This window comes from Neolamprologus multifasciatus, chromosome 8, assembly GCF_963576455.1.
Source record: "Neolamprologus multifasciatus chromosome 8, fNeoMul1.2, whole genome shotgun sequence".
Taxonomy (NCBI): Eukaryota; Metazoa; Chordata; class Actinopteri; order Cichliformes; family Cichlidae; genus Neolamprologus; species Neolamprologus multifasciatus.
Window position 1 is genome coordinate 18145569 of NC_140446.1, and position 21450 is coordinate 18167018.

The 21450-nt window shown below is 40.2% G+C and overlaps 2 protein-coding genes and 1 long non-coding RNA gene across 7 annotated transcripts in view; 1 reads left to right on the forward strand and 2 right to left on the reverse strand.

The window, feature by feature from the left end:
* Nucleotides 1–10757, reverse strand: part of ift140 (intraflagellar transport 140 homolog (Chlamydomonas)) — a 28425-nt gene extending 17668 nt beyond the window's left edge. The window contains exons 1-19 of one of the 2 annotated variants that reach the window (XM_085169581.1): nucleotides 10584–10757; nucleotides 9991–10154; nucleotides 9688–9909; nucleotides 8845–8966; nucleotides 8631–8761; nucleotides 8041–8216; nucleotides 7797–7888; nucleotides 7613–7719; nucleotides 7334–7476; nucleotides 6865–7068; nucleotides 6688–6760; nucleotides 6499–6590; nucleotides 6254–6381; nucleotides 6035–6152; nucleotides 5795–5916; nucleotides 5570–5696; nucleotides 5359–5490; nucleotides 5158–5193; nucleotides 4592–4824 (exon numbers count right to left, since the gene is read on the reverse strand). In XM_085169581.1, coding sequence (XP_085025707.1) covers nucleotides 4592–4824; nucleotides 5158–5193; nucleotides 5359–5490; nucleotides 5570–5696; nucleotides 5795–5916; nucleotides 6035–6152; nucleotides 6254–6381; nucleotides 6499–6590; nucleotides 6688–6760; nucleotides 6865–7068; nucleotides 7334–7476; nucleotides 7613–7719; nucleotides 7797–7888; nucleotides 8041–8216; nucleotides 8631–8761; nucleotides 8845–8966; nucleotides 9688–9909; nucleotides 9991–10137 — 2405 coding nt within the window. In that variant the 5' untranslated portion in view covers nucleotides 10138–10154; nucleotides 10584–10757. The remainder of the gene's footprint in view (nucleotides 1–4591; nucleotides 4825–5157; nucleotides 5194–5358; nucleotides 5491–5569; nucleotides 5697–5794; nucleotides 5917–6034; nucleotides 6153–6253; nucleotides 6382–6498; nucleotides 6591–6687; nucleotides 6761–6864; nucleotides 7069–7333; nucleotides 7477–7612; nucleotides 7720–7796; nucleotides 7889–8040; nucleotides 8217–8630; nucleotides 8762–8844; nucleotides 8967–9687; nucleotides 9910–9990; nucleotides 10155–10583) is intronic. The other variant, XM_085169582.1, reaches the window with a different exon arrangement.
* A 968-nt stretch (nucleotides 10758–11725) lies between these two features.
* LOC146512883 (uncharacterized) lies at nucleotides 11726–17941 on the forward strand. Of its 3 annotated transcripts, none has more exons than XR_014875600.1 (4): nucleotides 11726–12457; nucleotides 12678–14181; nucleotides 14571–14804; nucleotides 14880–17941. It is a non-coding gene; the product is annotated as an uncharacterized LOC146512883 (long non-coding RNA). The 3 variants fall into 3 exon arrangements; XR_014875602.1 differs by having other exon boundaries at nucleotides 11981–12457; nucleotides 12678–12740; XR_014875599.1 differs by having other exon boundaries at nucleotides 11987–14181.
* Nucleotides 15170–20572, reverse strand: LOC146512884 (uncharacterized). Of its 2 annotated transcripts, none has more exons than XM_085169592.1 (3): nucleotides 20013–20572; nucleotides 17019–17063; nucleotides 15170–16926 (listed from the first exon to the last, which is right to left on the reverse strand). In XM_085169592.1, the coding sequence occupies exons 2-3, from the start codon at nucleotides 17056–17058 to the stop codon at nucleotides 16184–16186; spliced, it is 783 nt and encodes a 260-aa protein (XP_085025718.1). In that variant the 5' UTR covers nucleotides 17059–17063; nucleotides 20013–20572; the 3' UTR covers nucleotides 15170–16183. The 2 variants fall into 2 exon arrangements, with proteins under 2 accessions (XP_085025718.1, XP_085025717.1); XM_085169591.1 differs by lacking the exon at nucleotides 20013–20572 and adding an exon at nucleotides 18331–18446.
* Between the last annotated feature and the right edge of the window lie 878 nt (nucleotides 20573–21450).

Consider the following 21450-nt stretch of genomic DNA (forward strand, 5'->3'; position numbering starts at 1 on the left):
AATCATTTATCAACTGGAAATTCTTTATCAGCAGTTGTCTTCTCATAACACGTAACCAGAAATCACATTAAGAGGAGAAGTGGGACAGAAATCTGTTGAAGAAAAACTAAAGATGACAGTTGTCCTGCCCATGCTCCCAAAGAGCTGATTAATTATCTTAATGTGAAACACATTAGCCAATCATGTCACTGTGTTGAAAAAAAAAAAATTTCGGGGCAAAGTCAACAAACTTTTGCATTTCTTTTTTAAATTGGATTTGCCTGCTGATTCTTTACAGGATTTTTATTTTTATTCCTCTGTATTCCTCAATATTTGATCCAAGATGGCTGCTTCCAAAATAGATTTGATTTAAAGAGGACTTGAAACGCTACACATTTAAAGGTTAATTTACATCACTGAGCCTGCTCTCAAAAACTGACATAGATCTAACACTGTTTGTGAAGCTGGATTTAAGAAATAAGTGTTTAAAATCAAAGTTTTAAAAACATGTTTAGCGTCATCTTCTGTTAGTAAGGAATGTGGTTGGTTGGTTGCAGCAAATAGCTCTATATTAGTTTATGTTAGCTAACTAGTGACAGAATCGATAACTCAGAGGAAAATAAGGACACTAAAACTAAAAACCAGTTTAAGGGATCACTTTTGTGCTGCTCCTGGCTGAAAAAATGTGTTTTATGTTAAGAAACTGTCTCTTTAGTAGTAAGTGGCTGTTTGCTGTTTGGCTAACTGCACTCAAAAGGGAATATCCAGCACTTAGCTGTAATGTTTGATTTTGTAAAGCACTTTATGAATAAGGACTATGTGGAGGAGAGCTTGTTTGAGTCATCAGACCAACATGCTGTGAAAAATTTTTGCACAGTTGTGACACCTACATGTTTCAGGTCATCAAACAAATTTTAAATCTAGAAAAAGATTTCAGTGATGGTTTCATTTATTAAGGTAAAAAAATATATATATCCAGACCCTCCTGGCTCTGTGTGCCTTCCTTGTTAATCATGAATTAACTATTTCACTACCCACACCCAGACCTGATTACTGCCAGGCCTGCTGGATCAAGAAATCACTTAAACAGAGCATGTCTGACAAAGTCAAATATGTTAATAAATCTAAAAGCAACACATCATGTCACAATCTAAGGAAACAGCTGAGAAACAAAGTAATTGACATCTATCATTCTGGAACAGGTTACAAAGACATTTTATAAGGCTCTTGCACTCCAGTGAACCACAGTGAGAGCCATTATCCTGTCGTCCTTCTCTCACCCCAACCGGTCGCAGCAGATGGCCGCCCCTCCCTGAGCCTGGTTCTGCCGGAGGTTTCTTCCTGTTAAAAGGGAGTTTTTCCTTCCCACTGTCGCCAAAGTGCTTGCTCATAGGGGGTCATATGATTGTTGGGTTTTTCTCTGTATCTATGAAGCGCCTTGAGGCGACTTTTGTTGTGATTTGGTGCTATATAAATAAAATTTAATTGAATTGAATTATCCACAAATGGAGAAAACTTGAAACAGAGGTGAACCTTCCCAGTAGCGGCCGGTATGCCAAAATTACGACTCATCCAGGAGGAACCCAGAACAACATCTAAAAAACTGCGAGGGTCACTTGCTTTGGTTAAGGTCAGAGTTCATTATTCAACAATAAGAAAGAGACTGCTGACGTAAAACTAACACAAAGAATCTCATACTAATAGTCAAATATGGAGGTGGTAGTGTGACGATAGTACCATGCTCTCGACCAGATAATCCAGAAGGAGAATGTCCGTCATCAGTTCATCACACAAAAATCAAGCTCACTCTGGTAGTGCAGCAGGACAATGATCCAAAACACACCAGCATGTCCTGGTGCGTCACTCCTCTAAACAACTCACAAAAATCAAAATGAAGGTTTTGGCCTAGTCGAACTTAAATCTAATTGAGATGCTTTAGCCTGACCTTAAACAGGCTGTTCAGGGTTGAAAAGCCTCCAATATATCCACTTTTTCATAGTACTATACACGTACAGCTGCACCACAGCTGTTGAACCCCGAAACCATGTCCAGCAGTTATATCTCAGCAAATCCAAAACAACCTAGTCTCAGAGTAACTTCCAGTTGTACTATTATAATAAGGAACTTGACTCGAGCCTGAAGCATCAAAGGATGGTACAAAAAGTACTGAATGACGATATCAGTTCCTTGGAGAATGAAAACCTCACAGGGAAGAACAACTAAAATTAGCTCATTCTTTCCAGTGACAACTGGCTTAAATGGGGGTCATGAGGGTCAAATGTATCACACCAGTCTCAGCCTGAACACCTTCTTGAGTCATTTAATTCCAAGGAAAGTTTGGCTCTGAAGAGTAAATTCAAAAGAAAAAGACTGTAACAGACTGGTCTTTTTGTGTGTGGGAAGATAATCTTGTAGCAGCATGTCACTTAAAAGTCAAGGACAATGTGAATGAGAGGAAGCAGCACAGTGTGCACTGAGTAAGACATCCCAACCTGGATGTGACACACTGCTTTTAACGGCAGGAGGAACTTTGATACTGACAACATCACCTTCAAAGTGTGTTACATGTTTTATATCTCATCCGCGAATACTGTGGGTTTCATTATCAGAGGGAGGACAGGCCTCTTATAGTGCACATTGATGCAGCTGTGACTCAGGTGATCTCACCTTTTAATGCACACATGTCAAACAGGCATATTGTCTTTAGTGTTTCCACCAGATATTTCCTCAAAATAAATCTACTACATCTGAATGAATTCTGGTTCACGAGCTAGAGTCAGATTTAAATATGAGACCCTTTGTTGATTCAGACCTGGATCATAGAGACAAGTCCCTGAAGATACAGGTTAGTACTGCAGGAAATGCATAATTCTGTGGGTGGAGATATGCGGGAATCATACACAATACAAATCTTCAAAAAAAAAAAATATGTGCAGCAGTAAAAATAGCCTTCAATGAGGAACCAAGTAAACCTGTCATCATCCCTATTAAACAGTTTGGAATATCCGGCCAATGGTGTAAGCCGTTTTCCCATTTGTTTGTTTTTATGCTATTTTCCCATTTGGGTAATGTTTGTACGTGTGAAAGCAATGCTACAGCAGAATTGTTCCCTGGATCACGTACTCCCCTAAAGATAATATCAGATTATCGCTGATATCACATAAATTTCTCAAAGACGCACACACACTTGCAGGAACTAACACACACATCCTTTTAGTGACCTGATTTAATGTTTGTAAGAATTAAAGGCATATTGTCTTTAGTGTTTCCACCAGATATTTCCTCAAAATAAATCTACTACATCTAGAATGGTAAAGGGGCACTCGCTTTGGACCAAACTGGCAGGGGGACCTGTGTGTGTGTGTGAGATTTAATGTTTAGAAAAGTACATCCCCTCAGAACACACCCGCACACTAACAGAAACAGTCACACATATACACACTGAAGAGTTCCTTCCCTCAACAAAGACACACAAAAAACCCTTAATCATGTCCTGTGTTTTTAATCTAATTCATGTACAGTGAGTTTGCTCATTTTAAAGGATCCATATAGAGATTTCAAATTGAAAGATCATTGGTGTGTCATCACTTTTTGTTGCCAGGTGTTTAATTACAAAGGCTCTCATTGCTTAAGACTAACAGTATTAATGATGGACGTCGTTTCTGGGACTGAAAAATTAAGGCTAACGTACCTTAAACGTCTATTCATTGTAATTGTCAGCAAGGACCAGCGATAGAAACCCAATTGAAAAAAACATTTTTCAAGCCAAATTTCAGGTTAAGTATCTCAAAAGTAACTCAAACTTCTAAATACATAATAATAGTAATTTTTAGTTACTGAGTCAGAATTTTCAAATAATTTTGATATGCTCCCGTGGTTCCCATAGACATCAATAAATACTCTGCTTTTTCCAACTCAGCTCATACTGAATAAAAAATTAAGCTCATTTTGTAAATTATACTTATCATTAGAGTCAGAAAGAAGGATTGTCCTGTGCGTGCTCATTGGCCAATGACTTAACGATCACAAGTTGTTAACGAATGAGAGTGCGGTGTGCTTGACAGTCAGATCCACCTCTCAACTGTCATGTAAGGTTATAAAACGCCAAAATGGTGACGATGAAAACTCTCAGCTCATAACCAGGCGGCACCTACCAACAGGTAATGACACAGACACCTACATCCATCCTTTATACCCTGTATGTTTTTTAGAGGCAAGACAAATTTTGAAAATATTGAAAAAGCAGGGACAGTTTCTTCATGAGACTTTAAGAGAGCATAGCACACTAAAGGTTACAGAGCTATTGTAAGAGTTTGACCTTAACAGTCAAAGGTGCTGAGTAAAATGAGATAAAAATGAAAATCAACAGTTTGTTGTAGCTCTCCCACTGCAGAGCATTGGAAAGCATTCCAAGAACTGTCAAGGTTGTGTTAACAATGCTACCCCCTGTGTGTTGTGTGCTTTGTCTTTGAACTAAAGCCCTTGTGGAAACAATTAGTGGATTGGTGGGGATGTGATGACGGTTATCAAACAGAAGCAAATACCATGCCCCATGCCTCCTCTATTAGCAAATACCACTGAGCAGACACATGCATCTGTGATGTAAACATACCTCTTGATGAGCTTTATAGACTTAAAGGCTTCATCCATGTCACCGATAGTCAGGTAGAAGCTGAAGTTGAGCATGGCGTCGCGAGTGGCCTTCTCACAGTTCTCCAGACCTACAAAGTCTCTAAGAGCTTTCCGGGACACCATATGAGGGACCTGGGAGGGCGTCCCTGTCGTTGGCTGGGTTTGGTATGACGATGCCGAAACCTCTATTAACCCTTGATCCTTCTCACCTGGCTGGTAAAAATATGTAGCAGTAAGATCAGCACCCACATGATTCAGACCCACTCATAATAAGCATGTTGTGAAGTGAGAACTGAAAAATAAAATAAATGTGAAATACAAAGGGGAATAATGAGTACTAGAGACTGAGTAGGAGGGATCACAAAACATGTCATCTTATTAAGTGGTTAGTAGCTGTGCACAATTAGAGTTGTAGATATTCCACAGATGCACTTGTGCTGGCTGGAGTTTTCATGTTTTCTTATATGGAACGCAAGGCACACACAATCACAGCACAACAAAGAACACTGAGGCTTTCTGAACGAACCGTACAGAGCAGACACTTACTTCAGGCAGAAATACATCACCCCTCCGAAATAATAGCTGGGGGTGTATTGGATCAAACACAGAGTTGCACATAAGAATAATGACAAGCATAAATAAAAAGACACATGATACATGACACAAAAAAATTAAGCAACAGATTTATATGTGGATCACCCCGGCTAAATGGAGAACACACACAAGCAGCGTGCTCTCAGTCCTCACCTTGCAGCTATAATAATAGTAGGGCACATCCAGAGCGAGGAGCGCCTGCATGCCTGGAGGTCTAGGGGAGCAGTCCTGCAGGAGGAGCCCATGCTCCTGTGTGCAGAAGAGGGTCACCACCAACACATCCACCTAAGTGAAAGGAAGCCATCATACTTTTTAACTACCCCTTAGTTATTACTATATTACAGTGTTTAGGAGTGGTCTTTACCATATCCAAGGAACTATTTAATATGGATTCAGAGCTGACTGGCACAGTCTCGCAGACAAAAAGACGAGGTTCACTCTCATCCCAGAAATGAGACACAGGAGAGCGACCGCTGAGCAACCACTGCTGCCTGGAAAACAGAACAGAGTGAGCACAGTATGTAATCAAAGGGAGAAAAAGGTAATGTGCACGAACACAATCAAAACAGACGAAAGCTACTTTGGTTACTTTTCACTTTCTTCTTGCTGTGAGATACCACTAGAAGGTCTGCCAGTGAAGAAGTCAAAGTGTGTCACAGTGTCCATCTCAACATCATAAAAGTACACTTTGTGATCAGGTCGCCCATTCACCTGAGAGGAAATAATCTCGCACAGTTCATTTAAGTTAAATATGCACAGTTTGATATAAAGACATTACATTTCCAATATGAAATAGAAGCAAGGTTTGATGTGCTCACAGTACACTCACCTGAGAGATTAGGATGCTGACTTGGCTCCCATTAGCATTACATTTAACTGACCTTAGTGCTCCCAGATTGGGAATCTGGTCAGCTAGGTTCTTGGTGCTGCAGTGAGCTTTGGCATCTCTATAAGGACAGAGAACATGTTGATAAAGACTCAATAAAAAAAGCACAGAGGCTTCTTTTTAAATTGTTTTAACCAGGATAACATCCACGTGAATGCCAACCTTCTGGAGAGGTCGAACACTCTGATGTTTGCCGTGTCTGTGCCCACCACCAGATAGGACTGGCGCACATTGAGTAGTACAGGGTTACCTTCTGCCTTGGAGAAGGTTAAAAGCTGCTTCACTGTGCCCTGAAAGCAATACCCAAGATCCAAATATGTTTACATTCTTTAAAATCCACTCTGACTTAACGTCACAAATATGCTGTCTCATATTTGTGTTTATATAAATATATGAGGCAAACAGACCTGAGGTGTGCGGATTTGTACCCGGTTTGGTTCTACAGTGTAAAGATTCTCGCCGTGTACAGCCACCACGTGCGAATCACAAGGAAATGATCCTGGGAATTAGAAAGACGTAAGGCAGAGAAAGCAGATGTGGTGAAATTAAAGGTGGAAACCGTGCTGTTTAGACTGTTTTTTCAGTGAGTGCTGTACCTGTATTGCGCAGACTTGTCCCTGAAAGCTCATACACAGTGACCTGCTTGCTATTCCAGACCGTCACTGAGTCCTGACAGTGTGACAAAAAGAAAGTCATGTTGACATGACGGCAGTTTAAACTTCTGCTTGTCACCAACAGGAATACTTTGTGAAAGCCTTCATCTCTACCCTTACCTTAGTAACACACACCCCTCTGACATGCATGTCAGACTGCAGAGAAAAGTGCAGACCTGTGTGGAACTGAGTGATGTTGAGCTGTGTTGGGGAAAGCTGCACTGCTGCCACCTGGTGGCTGAAGTGGGCTGACATCACATGCTCACAGAGGATCAGAACTGTGTTTGAATTGTTTGCCGCCAGGAGATTCAGGTTGGAGCCCCACTGAAGGAGAGATCAAAGTGGAATTTCTAAACAGAACACTACAGATGGTTTGTGACATAATCTTAAAAAAAATTATGTAATGTAATCGAAACACCCCTAACCCATGTATGTTTGGATTGTGGGAGGAAGCCAGAGTATCTGTTCAGAGTACTGTACTGGTTAGTTTAACTGATGACTCTTCATTGGCATGACATCTGGGATAGACCTGGAGTGGTAGAAGATGGATGGAACGAAAGTAATGTACTAATGCTGGTCAAGACATTACCTGTAGCTGAGTGACATTTCCTCCAATTTCTGTTGGTGTCTGCAATTTCCACTGGGGCTTAGTGTCACCTCTACTGCTACCCGACTGCACCACCATCCTCCACATTGCTATGCGTCCATTGGTGGTGCCAGCTGCTAGGATTTCTGAGTGTTGCACAAATTTTAAAAAAGCAACAAGTTTTTTTTTTTTAACCTATGCATTTGGAAACATTCAGGAATATGGTGATGTGAAAGAAAAAGCTTCTTTTCATTTACAGTTCTCTGCAAACTTCACCATTACCTTTGCCTGCACAGTATGAAACACAGTTGATCATCTCTCCCCTCTCATATCCCAGAGTCTCATCAAGAGACAAAACATAGTTGTCATCTCTTTCCAGATCCCACAGCCTAAAATATTCAACAGGGACATTATTACTCAAGTTTGAAATTTACATGTTTTTTTTTCTCAGTGTGTGTATACTGACCTGATGACCTGCTCCCTGGATGCAGTGATGAGGAGGCCATCTTCTGTCCACACAACGTCTACATTCTGCCCGGATTTGCTGCTCAACTTACCCTGTCACAAAAAAAGTCACGCACTTTAGTCCTGGCACAGAATATAAAAAGGGCTCACATATTCAAGTATAGTAAGAATTAAAGTAACTGAGATTGATCATTCATGTTGATATTACTGGTTAATATATATTTTTAAAAAATCTTTCTGTATACCTTCATAATCTCCTGTGCTCCACCCTCAGGTCCGAGAGCATACTGTGACAGCATGAGGTTCTCTGTGATCACTGCGAGGGCCTCTGTCTTCTCAATGTAGAGAAGTTTCTTGATGGAGCCCTCCACACTGAGAAGGACACTCGTCTTACAATACTCATCCACACTATGGACTTTACCTATATGCATAAGACACGGGATTAAAGATTAAATAAGTGGAATATCTGACAGCTCAAACCACAAAGTGTTCATATTTATCAAAGAAAATAAACAAAATACACTTTTGATATAATTTTCAATAAGTCTGCTGGATTAATCAGACTTTCTGAAACCATGAATACTTTTCTCATACTGTTCTTCGTAACTGTTCAAAAATAAAGCAAAGTATCATCAATGCAATTTACAGAACAAACAAATAAAATAAACAGCCTTTATACATTGAGGGCTGTGACTGCAGAAGACTGCTGGCCTCAGACAAAATTATACAAGGCAATGAAAAAACAAATTGTTTCTTAAAGAAAGTATGGTCAAATGCATTCAAAATAACAAATGATTTAATTTTCCAAACTCCAACAGAAATCACGAACTCCTACCATCTGCAGTGCAGATAAAGAATCCAAGTCCCTCCTGTGGCCCCATCTTCAGAGGTGCCCCCTTCCAGCTAAACTTGTCCAGCGCATGCTCATCTCCTCTCACAGATGCTCGAGCTAGCATTGCCACATCACTATAATAAAAAACAAAAAATAGTATTTGATTTAAAAAATGTCATACTCTTCCACTTGATATGGGACTTTGAAGGCTGCTTACTCTCCAGGTGTGGACGGTCTGAAGATGCAGCAAGTTAAAGGTTTCTTGTATTCATGTTTTACAAGGTGGTTTCCGTGAAGTCTCCCTCTCGCATCCACCTTCCATACTGCCAAAGCTCCAGACTGTCAATAACAATAATAACAGTAATAGTTAACAGTTAATTTGCATAGCACTTTTAAAACAGTTACAAAGTGTGTTAAAGAACACAATAAAATCTTAGTTAAAAATACAAAAGAAAAGTTCAAAGAGTTAAAACAAGAAACATTTGTTTTCTTTTTGCATTGAGCCAGGCAGTGACTTGGTTCATAAGAAGTGACCAAATCTGTAACATGTAAGGCTTGTACCCATGTATCGTATACCCAAAAGGTTGTGAGGACGAGAATGATGATTTATTTCTTTGAATTTGTTATAAGTCTGGCAGCTGAGATTTAAATGAGCTGGAGGTGAAAGATGGACTTCTGGCTGAGATCCCAGTAGAAGGAATTACAATTATTCAAACACAATGAGATAAAAGGATGTATGACTTTTTTCAATGTCCACTTCAGATTTAAATGACACTAAAGGTATGCTGTACACACTTTGAAAAACAAAGGTTAGGTAGTTTCCAGTCTGTGTTCACGCCATGTCAGTAACAATCTCAGGGAAGCAATTGTTGCTTCCATCAATCTGGAAAGGGTTATGAGGCCATTTTTAAACAAGTCCATCATTTTACAGTGAGTGCATACCCAGAAAAGATAAGTAATTATATCCTATTAAAACTGATCCATCATTCATGAAAACATCAGCATGTAAAAGACTTGTAATATAATAATATATGCCAGGACGTTGTTGCAACAAACTCACCTCATCACCTGTTACCAAGCGGCTGCCAAAGCTGCTCCACTCCAGCAGTTTGATGGTGGTTGTATGTACACCGGGCAAGACTGTTTGATCTCCAGAGGGGTGTGTCAGCAGCACTACTTCTCCATTATCCCAGCCTACCGCTAAAACTGGCTTTGTGGGATGCCAGCGCAGCCTTGTGGGCTGGTGAGGACGAACTACATGGCAGCTCTCCACATGCTCCCCCTGAACATGAACCAGATAGGTGTGACGATATTTGTGTGTCAGTATGAGAGAAATGTTACATACTTTTATGTCCGAGGTTACCTGCTGCAGATACAGGTCTACTTTTCCACCGGTGGCAGGACTGCTTGAGGCCACAGCCAATATAGGAAGACTTGAGTGCCAGGTCAACTGAAAGGGTACATCACTGCTGTCAGGGGCCTCAATGCTGTGATCAAAATAGACCGCCATATCTCCCGTGTACTTCTCTATATTAAAAAAGGAGAGACAAAAGACAAAAGATGGATTCCTCTGTTTGTTAAGTTCTGGGAAAAAAATTACAAGTTAGCCCTAAAATGTAGAGTCAAGTATCATTCTCTGCTTTAGGTTGCTGTGTGTTTGTTTTAGTTTTTTTTGTTTAGTTTTTTTGGAGTTGACATGGCTAGTTCATTAATGGATACATGCAAACAGTAAACAATGCAGACTTAAGTGAAGCTATAAGTTCACCGTAATACTTGACAAAACCGGCTGATACTGTAGCATTACAGGAGATAGTAGTATCACTGGAAAGACGATAAATCCAAATTAGCTTCAACTAGCAGCTAACATTAGCTAAGCCAGATAAGCTAGTCAAAGTTAGCATTTATGGCTGGCCCTTGCTAACATTCAACGAAGTCAGTCATCTTGTCGAAACCCACCTCAGCTCACTTTCTTCTAAAGTGACGCCAACTTATCTGTAGAGACTGAAAAGGGCTTCAGACATCGACAGTTACTTCCAGTGTTGTCGCGTAGCCTCTGGTGTGAGCGTAAAGCGTCTCTCCCAGTTGCCCCTGACAACCTTACAGACTGCACAGGAGGTGGAGTGTAGAGAAACGACGGAAAAACCCGACAGTTGTCGAAGTTAATTCTAAACTGAGAGAAGCCTAATCAGGCACAAAGAGTATTAATTTCTGATGGAGCTGTCACAGGCTTTGCTCATTCTAAATGAATATTGTCAGTTCTACGAAAATGTTTAGCCGAGATAACCTTGCAAAACCGAAAATGCCTTGAACTGTGTGACATTTGCATGTTTACTGTTGTCTGTTGTCATTTCGCAAACATTTCATATTTTAAAAAGCTTTTTAAATTGATCAGTGAGGTGGCTTTCATTGGTTTTAAAGGTAGCCTATTATGCTATTTTCCACCTAATATTCTTCGATCCTACAAGTTGCGTTGCATGATTCAACACACAAAATAGTCTATTAGGTTTTATCTATATTCTTCTTAATGCAGCCCATCAGCTCATCCAGCGCCTTTTGGCTCGCAAGGACTACCTGCAAGTGTGCTAATTTGAAGCTCTGTTAATGTTTAACGAGCATCAACCATTATAACAATAAACACAATTACACCTTTGCATTTTTGGATAATGTCCCATTTTATAGTAGTTTTGCCTCTGCACATGACCATAGTGGATTTTAGATCAAACAATGAAGACTTTAATTCAAGGGGTTTAACAAAAGTACTACATTAACTGATTAGGAATTTAAAAAAAAAATTTTTTTTTGCATAGTGCTCCTTTTTTAAAGACCTAAAAGTAATTTGTCATGGTCTACAGTCAAGATGTCTTCACGAATGGAAATACAGAGGGTTTACTACAAGGTGCAAACCACTGGTTACACTCACAATTAGCAAGGACAGATTAGAGTTTGCTGCCAATAGAACCAGGTCACTAGTGTTTATTGGTGATGTGACTGTACAGGGCTATGCTCTCAGCTGGTATTCAGCCAAATGCTGCAAAACTGCTCGGCCAGCAGTTGACAGTGCAAATGGATAGCAGCACCCCAAAGCAAACTGCAAATGCAAAGAGTTTCTCAAGACAAAGAAATGGAATATTCTTCAACTGGCCGATCAGTCACATGATCTCAACCAGGGGCGATTTTAGCCCATTTTCGGGGTGCTTCAGCTGTTTGTGTGACACACTACTAAAAATATAAAAGCATACAGTACTTGGTTGAGACTTAACACTTTAGCAACAAAATTATAGATAACCTCCCCCCCACCCAAAATGGTTTGTTCCAGCTCACCTCTCCCCTGCTCTGGCTCTGGCGCCCGTTCTGCCAGAGCGATGGTGTCTGAGAAGCAGCAGAGCGGAGGTGTAAGTGCCTGGCTTAAAACAGGACATGTTGGCTGCATTTAACCTTCAGCTACTCTTTATATAGTTAGGTAGGAGTCAGACCATGTTTCTTTTTAGCTGAAAAACATTACACCCAGGTAACCTGCAGTGTTGAAAACACGTTTTCCGATGATGTTTGCTACCCTACAATCCGTCCTGCTCTGTAGTAAAATCAGCGATACTTGACCGTCCTGTTGCTCCCATTGAAATTTATACAGCGTATTTAAAATCTAAAACTTATAATTGTCCTAGCCTGCTGTTGTTACCACTGTCCTGTTTGAAATGGAAACTAACTAGCTAACTGACTGAATGCCCATTAACCTTATAACTCCTGGTGTGTGTGTGTGTGTGTGTGCAGAGAGACAGCCAGGTTCATAATGGATATAAGGAGGTTTTTTCAAAAAAAGGAGTCACATTCAGGTAAAAGTGTAAAATCAAATGATCTGTTAATCAAGAATAATGTTGGATCAGTGTTTCAATATTTATATATTTTATTAGATGTTCATGTGGTTTGGTTATTTGCCTTTTGGTTGAAACTACACTGAGAGAGGACTTTTTGTTAGTGATCTTAATAGTATTTTTTTATATTAATGTAATTTATCATCGAATTGAATACAATCAATTTGTGTATGATTGTCAGTCTGAAGAAGGAGAGAGGAAAGAGGGGAACGTGAGGAGAAAGTACAAGGTCAGGAAGAACCAGGTAAGAAAACAGACAGGGAACAGTGACAGGCAAAACAGAAACTGTTAAACTGACAAAGAGAAAAAACCTGATTTTACTCATACTCATATAACATTATAATGGATTGGGGAGATTAAAATTAACGATATATTTTTATGTGGTTCAGCCACAACTCTACTAAAACCTCAGCCAGTAATAAGTAGGCCAACTTTTGGACCGTCCACTTGTCTGTATGACTGCCGCAGTACGTACATCACATTTGCACAGTATCAGAAGGTGCCAAACAGCCCTGGTGGAGTGAGGAGCGGTAAAGAGAAGCAGAGTGCTCTGTTTATATTCTAAAAATGTTTTAAGCTTGTTTCAAAGATTCTGTACTGCAGCTTCAAATGTTTTCCAAAAGCACACATACAGTTGTCAGTGTTTCTCAAACTTTTTACAGTGTGTACCACCTGATAAAAATGTCAAGCTCTCCTAAGGACCACTATGAAAGCATGAAACTCGTAAATCTTACAACACAAAATTAGTATCTGCAGTAAAGATTTTTTCATGCATTGTATACATTCTACCACAGGCAAAGTTGCCTCCATTTTTATATTATTTTTTTTTAATATTTTGTAATAATTTATTTGTAATAATTTATTATGTTTCGGGAGTGTTTTTTTAATGTATCTGTATTATATTATACATACACATTAAAAGTGAATCTCTGTCCAAAAAATGCACTCAGTTTACTTTTTACTCACTATGAGCATCATTTATTATTCCCCCCCAGTAATTAAGGTTAGGATATGTATTTTTTTATTCCAATCCATTCTTCTTTAGCAGCATTTAAATGACCTTTATCAGATTTGATGGTTTTGTTACAGACTTTTCAAAAAAGTGTTTTGCTTTTCTTTCACAAATGTGGGATTAAATTGTTAAAATGTACAAAACAGTGATGTCATGTTTTGTGACGAAGACCCAGGCACAGAGAGACTTGATGAATTTAAGAATCTTGTGATTTAATAAAGAAATTTGCAGACTTGCACAGAGATGGTAAAATTATGATGACTGATAACGGAGATGAATACAACAGACGATGAGGACAGGGAGGATGCAGGGACCGAAAGAGACAGGGAAGAAGTCTCATTGTGACAAGTAAAGCGTATCTTGGCTGGCTGGGCAGCTCTCTGGGTGCTCAGCACCCCCAAAGCTCTGATCCTAGAATCGCCCCTGGGCTGAGCGTAACTGGAGTCATTTATTTTACATCCACAAACAGCCGAGACGTGGTTTGCGATACATGTGGCAAGAAAGTGAGGTGTTGTGGCAACACCACTAACCTTGTCAAACACCTCAGAGTAAATCATATCACAGAATATGACGAGCTTATGTTGAGGCGAACTGAAGAGGAGGAGAAGGACAGGTGCTGCTAGGGTGAGACAGACGTCTCTCAGGGAGTCCTTTAGTGCTGCAGGCAGGCAAGGTGTTCACATAGTGCACAACTTCAGGTTTTTTATTTCTATATGATGAATTCTGCATTATTAAGTGATAAGAACAAGTAATCTGATGTCCTGTAATGATTATGACGCTATAATTTGAGATACAATAAAAGAGTAAAGTTTTTGTACAAAGTATCGGATCAGTATCGTTGATAGCACCCTGAATTTTACTTGGTATCGGATCGGAAAGGAAATCAGTGGTATCACACATCACTAGTGATCAAATGTCAGGCCAAGCTGGAACTGATTCCTGTCTTCTGTAACTTCTACAACACTGTCCAATAGAGACGCATGAATGAAATGCAGCATCATTAAAAACACTGATGATCTTTATTTAAATATGTAATACATTTACATCTGAATAAACTTTTAGGCATTACGCTGACGGACGGACGGATGGACAATGAATGCTTTCTCATCCTTCTTGTCATGCACCATGGAAGTGTCTGAGGGCTTTTCCACTTGGAATCGGGAATACTGTGTCCACACTTCAGAGGTGGAGTTTCCAGCATCTCACCTGGGCCTCATCTGCAAACAATCAGCAGGAGGGCTTCTTAAACCAGCGCTGCCTGCTACTCCTCGCCAGTTTGTTCTGCCATCTCCAGTGGTAACTAGGCTTCACCTCTGCTCCAGTTCTGGCTTGCTCCTTCCCTGTGTTTAACCTTGTTTTCCCTGTGTTTAGGTCTCCTCTGCCAACATACTCATCCTACCCTCAAACTCCCTTACCGTCCAGCAACTTCTTCTCCCTCTGTTGCAGAATTCCCGTTGGATTGTTCCCATCAGGAGCCAGGTGTTCAGTCTCTCAATAGCTTTTCCTCTGGTTCCTGCTCTCTGCTGACACTCCTAGCTCGAGCCACATTCTCCATTCCCTCTCTTTAAACAAAGTCTCATAAATAGTTTAACCATGTGCATTGAATCTGCATTTGGGTCTAAGCTTTCTATGGAGGGAAGAAATCATCACAGTGACATCTATTCAAATTTCAATTCAATTTTATTTAAAGAACGCCAAATGACAGCAACAGTCACCTGAAGGCGCTTTATATTGTAAGGTATACTTACAAAGAAAACCCCAACAATCATATGACCCCCTATGAGCAAGCACTTTGGCGACAGTGGGAAGGAAAAACTCCCTTTTAACAGGAAGAAACCTCCAGCAGAACCAGGCTCAGGGAGGGGCGGCCATCTGCTGCGACCGGTTGGGGAGGGACAAGGAAAACAGTATAAAGACATGCTGTGGAAGAGAGCCAGAGGTTAATAACAAGTACCATTCAGTGCAGAGAGGTCTATTAAACATAGTGAGTGAAGAAGAAACACCCAGTGCATCATGGGAATCCCCCGGCAGCCTAATGCTGGGCATACACTGTGCGAATTTTGGCCCATTTTGGGCCGATTTTTCAGTCATGCGACCGTGTTGGGGATTGTCCTGAGTTTGGCCTTGATCGTGTGTCGTGCATCGTCTACATAACGAGGGTAACGAGAAGCGATTATCACCTCACGACCAGCTCCCGATCATCAATCGGGAGCTGGTCGTAAGAAATCGTAAGAAAATCAAACCTGTTTGAAATCCTGTGGGTCGTCCTGAGGGTGTCACCGCAGCGTCTTGCACGCGCAAACGCAGAAATGAGAGTGAAAAGACGGAGTAGAACGGCGGTGCGGCGTGTGATCTGGACACAAGCCATGGCACAAACTTGTCACCCCTGCGAGTCAATTGTACAGTTTGATGAGGAGCTGAATAACGCGACTGAAAAAATCGCAGCACAGTGTATGCCCAGCTTATTGCAGCATGGAGGATTCAGGGTCAAATGAGTAGGCCATCAGCCTACTAAAAGGATACTGAAAAAACCCGTCGAAGTAGTCTTAGTCTTCATCGCTGCTGGTCGACTCAATTGAACACCTCCGAAATTTGCACACAGGCAAGTATTCCTCTTCTTCCTCAAAATCCTGTCGGGAACACTTCCTCGAGCCTCCAGTTTCATTGTTGTCAAGCTATTCGTGCGCATCTTCAAAAAGTTCATCACTGCTGCTCTCAGAGTGGTCGTACATAGTTGAGCTGGTCCCCGAATCAGAGTGTGCAAGCCTGGATTTTTTGCCATTACGCTCTTTTTCGTCAACATCTTCCTCTCTGGACCTTTTCGTGGATCCACCAGGCTGCGGTTCTTCTTCTGTTACCTGCTGATTGATGTCCTCATCGGCAATATTACCAACATGAGGACAGCCCACGCTGTCAGTGTCAGAAGCAGAGAAGTAGTCAGAGTCATCATCGCTCCATCTGATTCTTTTGTTTGTTTCCAAATCTTCTTCATCCATCTCTCTAGACCTCCTCCTGGAAACACCTGGCTGAGGGTCCTCTTCTAGGATGTACTGGTGAACATCCACACGGTCTTCAAATGCCTCCTCATTTTCAATGCCAACAACAACCACAGCATTATGATCCTCGTGCTGTTCATTGTTGTCAGCATTGGCATTATTGTCCCTCACATTATTATTTTGAACGTTGACATTGTTGTCATTGTCATCGTCATCATCATTGTCATCGTCATCATCATCATCGTCATCGTCACCGTAAAGGTAATTGTCATATTGTCGCAGTACTGAAGCTATTAGCTCATCCAGCAACCAACAAATATCACGAAGAGCAAGATACAGATTGTTCACGAAGCCTCCATTAATTGGTTCATAAGCAGGTTGCTGATCTCCATTTGCAAACCTTTGTGGGTTAACCTGGTGGCCTGCAAGATCATTAAATCTTTTAATTAACATCCATAACTATCTGCTGAAAATCTGTTTTTCATCAATTTCAAGACTGAGTACATGTGCTTACCGTTTTGGTTATTTTGTGGTCCATCTCCACTTGCATTCATTTTGACTACAAGGAACACAAAACAACAATGATCACTAAACCTCAACTCAGAATGTTCAGAGAATTTGCTTTTTTTGTGATGACTTTAGGCTGCGTCCGAACGTACACGGCTATGTTTGAAAACGGACGTTTTCCTTTTTTGTTTAAAAAAAATAAAATAAATCCAGTCCACATGTGCAGTTTAGAAAAAATATCTCCTTCCACATCTAAACGCTAAAAACAAAGTGAAACGCTGTCAAGAACACGCCAAATCTTAACCGTGTAGAAATGTTGGCCAATCAGAAGTCCAGAAGCCTGGGTGGGAAAACCTCATAAAACCTTACGTACTTCTGAGAAGTTTTTGTCTTTTTCTGGAAAAGCAGCTAATTTTGTGTTACTTTCACGTGCCTTCATCGTTTTAAATGTTAATAACTAAAGACAGCTTTTTGGCTGGAACAGACTTACAACTTTGGAATGGACAAAATGCATACAGCATACATGAATGTCATTTTTTAAAATTGCATTTATTCCAAACCGACGTCAGGATTTGGGTTGGGAGAGCGTCTGTGTTGAATGTAGAATCCACGTCTGATGCCTCTGTGTTTCTAAATGGAGGCACAGTAACTGTGTGTGTATATGTAAGCGTGTAAAAACTGCAGATACTGAGATTAACAGACACAGTATGTTGTCTACATCCGCCATTGTAGAAACTGATCTCATGTAAACACTAACGTGGCCACAGCGTGATGTCAACAGCGGCGCACACTTTTGACATTGCCTGAGTAAATGTCCGTTTTCCTTGTCCACACCTAAACACAAAAATGTCATTTTCAAAAATCTCACCTTTCAGTGACTCAATCTGCTGTTTAGGTGTGGACGAAAGGCCCAAATGCAGAGACAAAGCTGCGCTTTCAAAAATGTGGACGCAGCCTCAGTTTCTCAGAAATTCTAATAGTTTGTTTGAGAACAAAACTTAAGTCTTCTCTATTTTCCTAAATGAACAAAATAATCTCAGAAATAATCGTGTTAAAAAGAGCTTCTGTCACTCTAACATATGATTAAGAACATTTTCTCATTTATGTATAATTTGCCAAATATTACATCAGCTGACAAATAGTTAAGTCTTCATTTGTTTTCCTGAATAATAGATCCACATCATCCTCTCTATGATGGAAAATATAGTCTAGTCTTGCACAATGTAAAGTATATAAATACTGTCCTGGCAAGCAGGAAAATCAGGCTTTATATATTTAAGTAAATGATCTTAAGTTTATAAACTGAAATTTGAGCTTACTTTAGTTCTTGGTAAATTACAGAGCAGTTAATCCTCAGGGAAACGTCGAAATGTCACTAAATAGTGGTCTGCTTTCATTCGGTTGCAGTGTCTCTTCAGTTTTGTGTTCATATGCTGCTGTTGTCATTCAAAACATGCTTAAATGCTGTGATGTCACTTTAGCAGCAAAGACTGCGGAATGTGCAGAGATTCTTTTTACATCAAGTTGTTTGCTCAGATTTTGATATCTTTTAAATGGAGACAAAAACAAAACAGACAGAAGTGAATCTAAAAGACTAAAGCAGTCAATGTGTTATTATTTTTATTTATTCTAATAGTTCTACTCTAAGAGATTCATCTTGGCCTTCATGCAGGATTCATGCACAAAATATAAAACATTTCTTTATGATTGTTAGGCAAAGTTATCAAAGCATATATCCACTAACATGGTCTCATTCTTGCTCTGCTCCCTAATTTTTCCCTGGAGGCATCGCTATGGCAACAAAACGACATGTTCCAAACAACAACAACCAAGCTGTTTCCAGTGCTTAATATTTAATATGTCTTTGTTATGAACTTTATTTGTACAAATCTGTGATGTTGATGTGCACAATGTGGGATTTAGACCTCGGAGGGTTAATCAACAAATCACGAAAAATTAGGTTTAAATTTCTGTTCATGACGGTGCAGATTTCTGACATTTTGTGTACTTTAAGCATTTAACAATTTGATTGTTTTCTAATAAAAACTGTGTGAAACTCAAGTTAGACCTGTGTTTGTAAATGAACCTTTTAACCTCATGTAGTGTAGCTTTTTGGTTTTTATACTTATTGGGCTACATATTAATTTACTATACAGGCTATACAGTAGAATTCTAATAGATCTAAACTCACATGTTTTATGTAACTAAAGTGTTTAATCATGTGGGCTACAGACAGTAATGAAGTTATGGACTATATTGATATGAGAAACGTGCATACTTACTGCATTTGAATCATTGTAACCATATGTAACCACCTGCATGTCATGGTCCCGGGACTTCTACCTGGTTTTTTGTGTGTCTTGTATTGTTGTTGTTTGATGTCAGTTTTAGGGTCCCTCGGTTGTTCTGTTAAGATGTTGCTTATTTGATTTCCCCTCGTGACTTTACCCCCTGTGTGCCCCCTCTGTGTATCTGCCAGTCCCCATGCCGCGTTTCTCCTCCTTGTGTTTTATTCCATGTTTTCCCAGCCCGCTATGTCTGTGTTCTCGTCCAATCTGGTCTGCGTCTCTGTACTTCCTGTTTTACTTTGATAGTCTCCCGTCAGTGTTGTGTTACTCCTGCCGTGTCTCGTTATAATTATCAGTGTCACCTGTGTCCCCCGTGTGCTCCCACCCCCCTCGTTAACCCTCTGTGTATTTGTGTCCGCGTCGCCTACATTTCCTACATTATAGAGCGATAACAAATGTTTGTTTGGGGTTTTTTTAAGTACAGAAATCAGCTGCTAAAATAATTGTTTTAACTTTTGGTGTTGGGAATGCTTTACGGTCTGTTCTGTAGGAACGCTGAATTAATATATTGACTGTCTGGCCCCTTCTGGCTATTTAATAGTTGCTGAAGGAGATTTTGTTCATCCCCAGCTGATCTCATCCATATTTATATAAAATCTAGCATACTCCACACCACACAAAGTCAGAAGCCAGTTAAAATCTGTACGTGGTACCTGAGGCGGTGCTGTACTGACCAGTTGTTTCTGGCTATTTGCTGGTTCAGCCTGCCTATCACTGCAACTCTTGGCTCTTATTGGTCAGGCTGACAGCATGCTCACTCAGCACAATATGAAACAGAGGAGGACAACAATAGAAACATTAGTTCTGTTAGTCTGCTCCATTATAGCTACAGCGGTATGAAAACTGCCTTTTCATTGTCACTCACTCACTAGTTTTCACCTTCCCAGTTTATCACCCTCTATTTTCAGCATACACCCTATGTAGCACTATATGGTGTGTGTGTGTGTGTATTGTAAAGACTTTAAAATGGGTTTAAAAGGGGTTTTAGAATGTGTTGCTGTCTCCATCCAGCATCAAAGCTGCATTGAAATTTCCTTCAATGAAATTTTGGCTCAAAGAAAAACAGTGTTGTTACTGTCAATCTCCAATTAAAATAAAAGTGTAATTAAACCAAGGCAGACTTGTATCAACTGGACATGGTAGAATTCTGCTGAATTACCCCCTTCATTGCTGAGTCATGCAAATGGTCTACAGATGGTCGCAGGAAGTGCTCCACCGCCACGACTTTCGACTCTCATCTGATCAAGCACAAGATAGCACGAGTCTGCACCTCAGCTGTCTGAATGCAAAACAGGGAGGATCGTGTAAGGATCGCCAAAGTCGGTCTCTTTCACCGAGCTACAACTCAGTCGACATTTGAATACACAGATGTGGTTTTTATTCGTTTGAATACGACTTATGCTCAAGAAGATGATCTTTAACACTTCCCCATTCCTGGTTACTCTACAAGTGAGAATCATCAAACATGAGAGCATTGCAAATATGAACTTCTAATGCATATTCAGCTCCATTTGTCATGGTTCAGAAAGCAAAAACAGGCTGAAGGCCCCAAGATGATGACATCTGTAGTTCAAACAACTTTAGCGTTAAATATGCAGTTTTTTATCCAGTTAGCAGCAATGTTCCCTCTAATTTTTCATGTGTCCGAGCGAACACACAAACTCCCTGAGTGGTCCCTTGGACACTGTGAGCAACAGCAGATGTGTGCACTGTAGTCACGCCAGCATCCAAGTTACATGGTTTATTAAAATAATCAAATTACAGCATTTATGTTAGACTACTTTTAATTAACTGCTTCAGCCCACTTACAATGAAAATTTTTAAAAAATCTTGTTCATGACCTGTGCAGTATGTTATGCCTCTTCTTCTCTCATTCTCCCCCCTCCCTCTCCTGCTGCTACTTCAATCATGAAACTGATCAATGATCAGCTGATTGCCGTTTCTGCCTCTCTTGCTTGTTTATCTCCCGCTTTGCGCCAGAAAGAGGAAACTAGCGGAGGTCGCGTTAAACCGCAGAAGCGCCTTTAAGCTTGATCAGCTGTTGTTAGAATTTATTTAATATTACTTTCTAGTATCAGCTGATGTTTGTTG

Bases quoted from the DNA above. Each gene is read 5' to 3' on its own strand.
- LOC146512884 (XM_085169592.1), bottom strand. From the start codon at position 17,058: ATGAATGCAAGTGGAGATGGACCACAAAATAACCAAAACG. The intron at 16,927-17,018 runs GTAAGCACATGT...ATGATCTTGCAG, and splicing joins ACCACAAAATAACCAAAACG to GCCACCAGGTTAACCCACAA.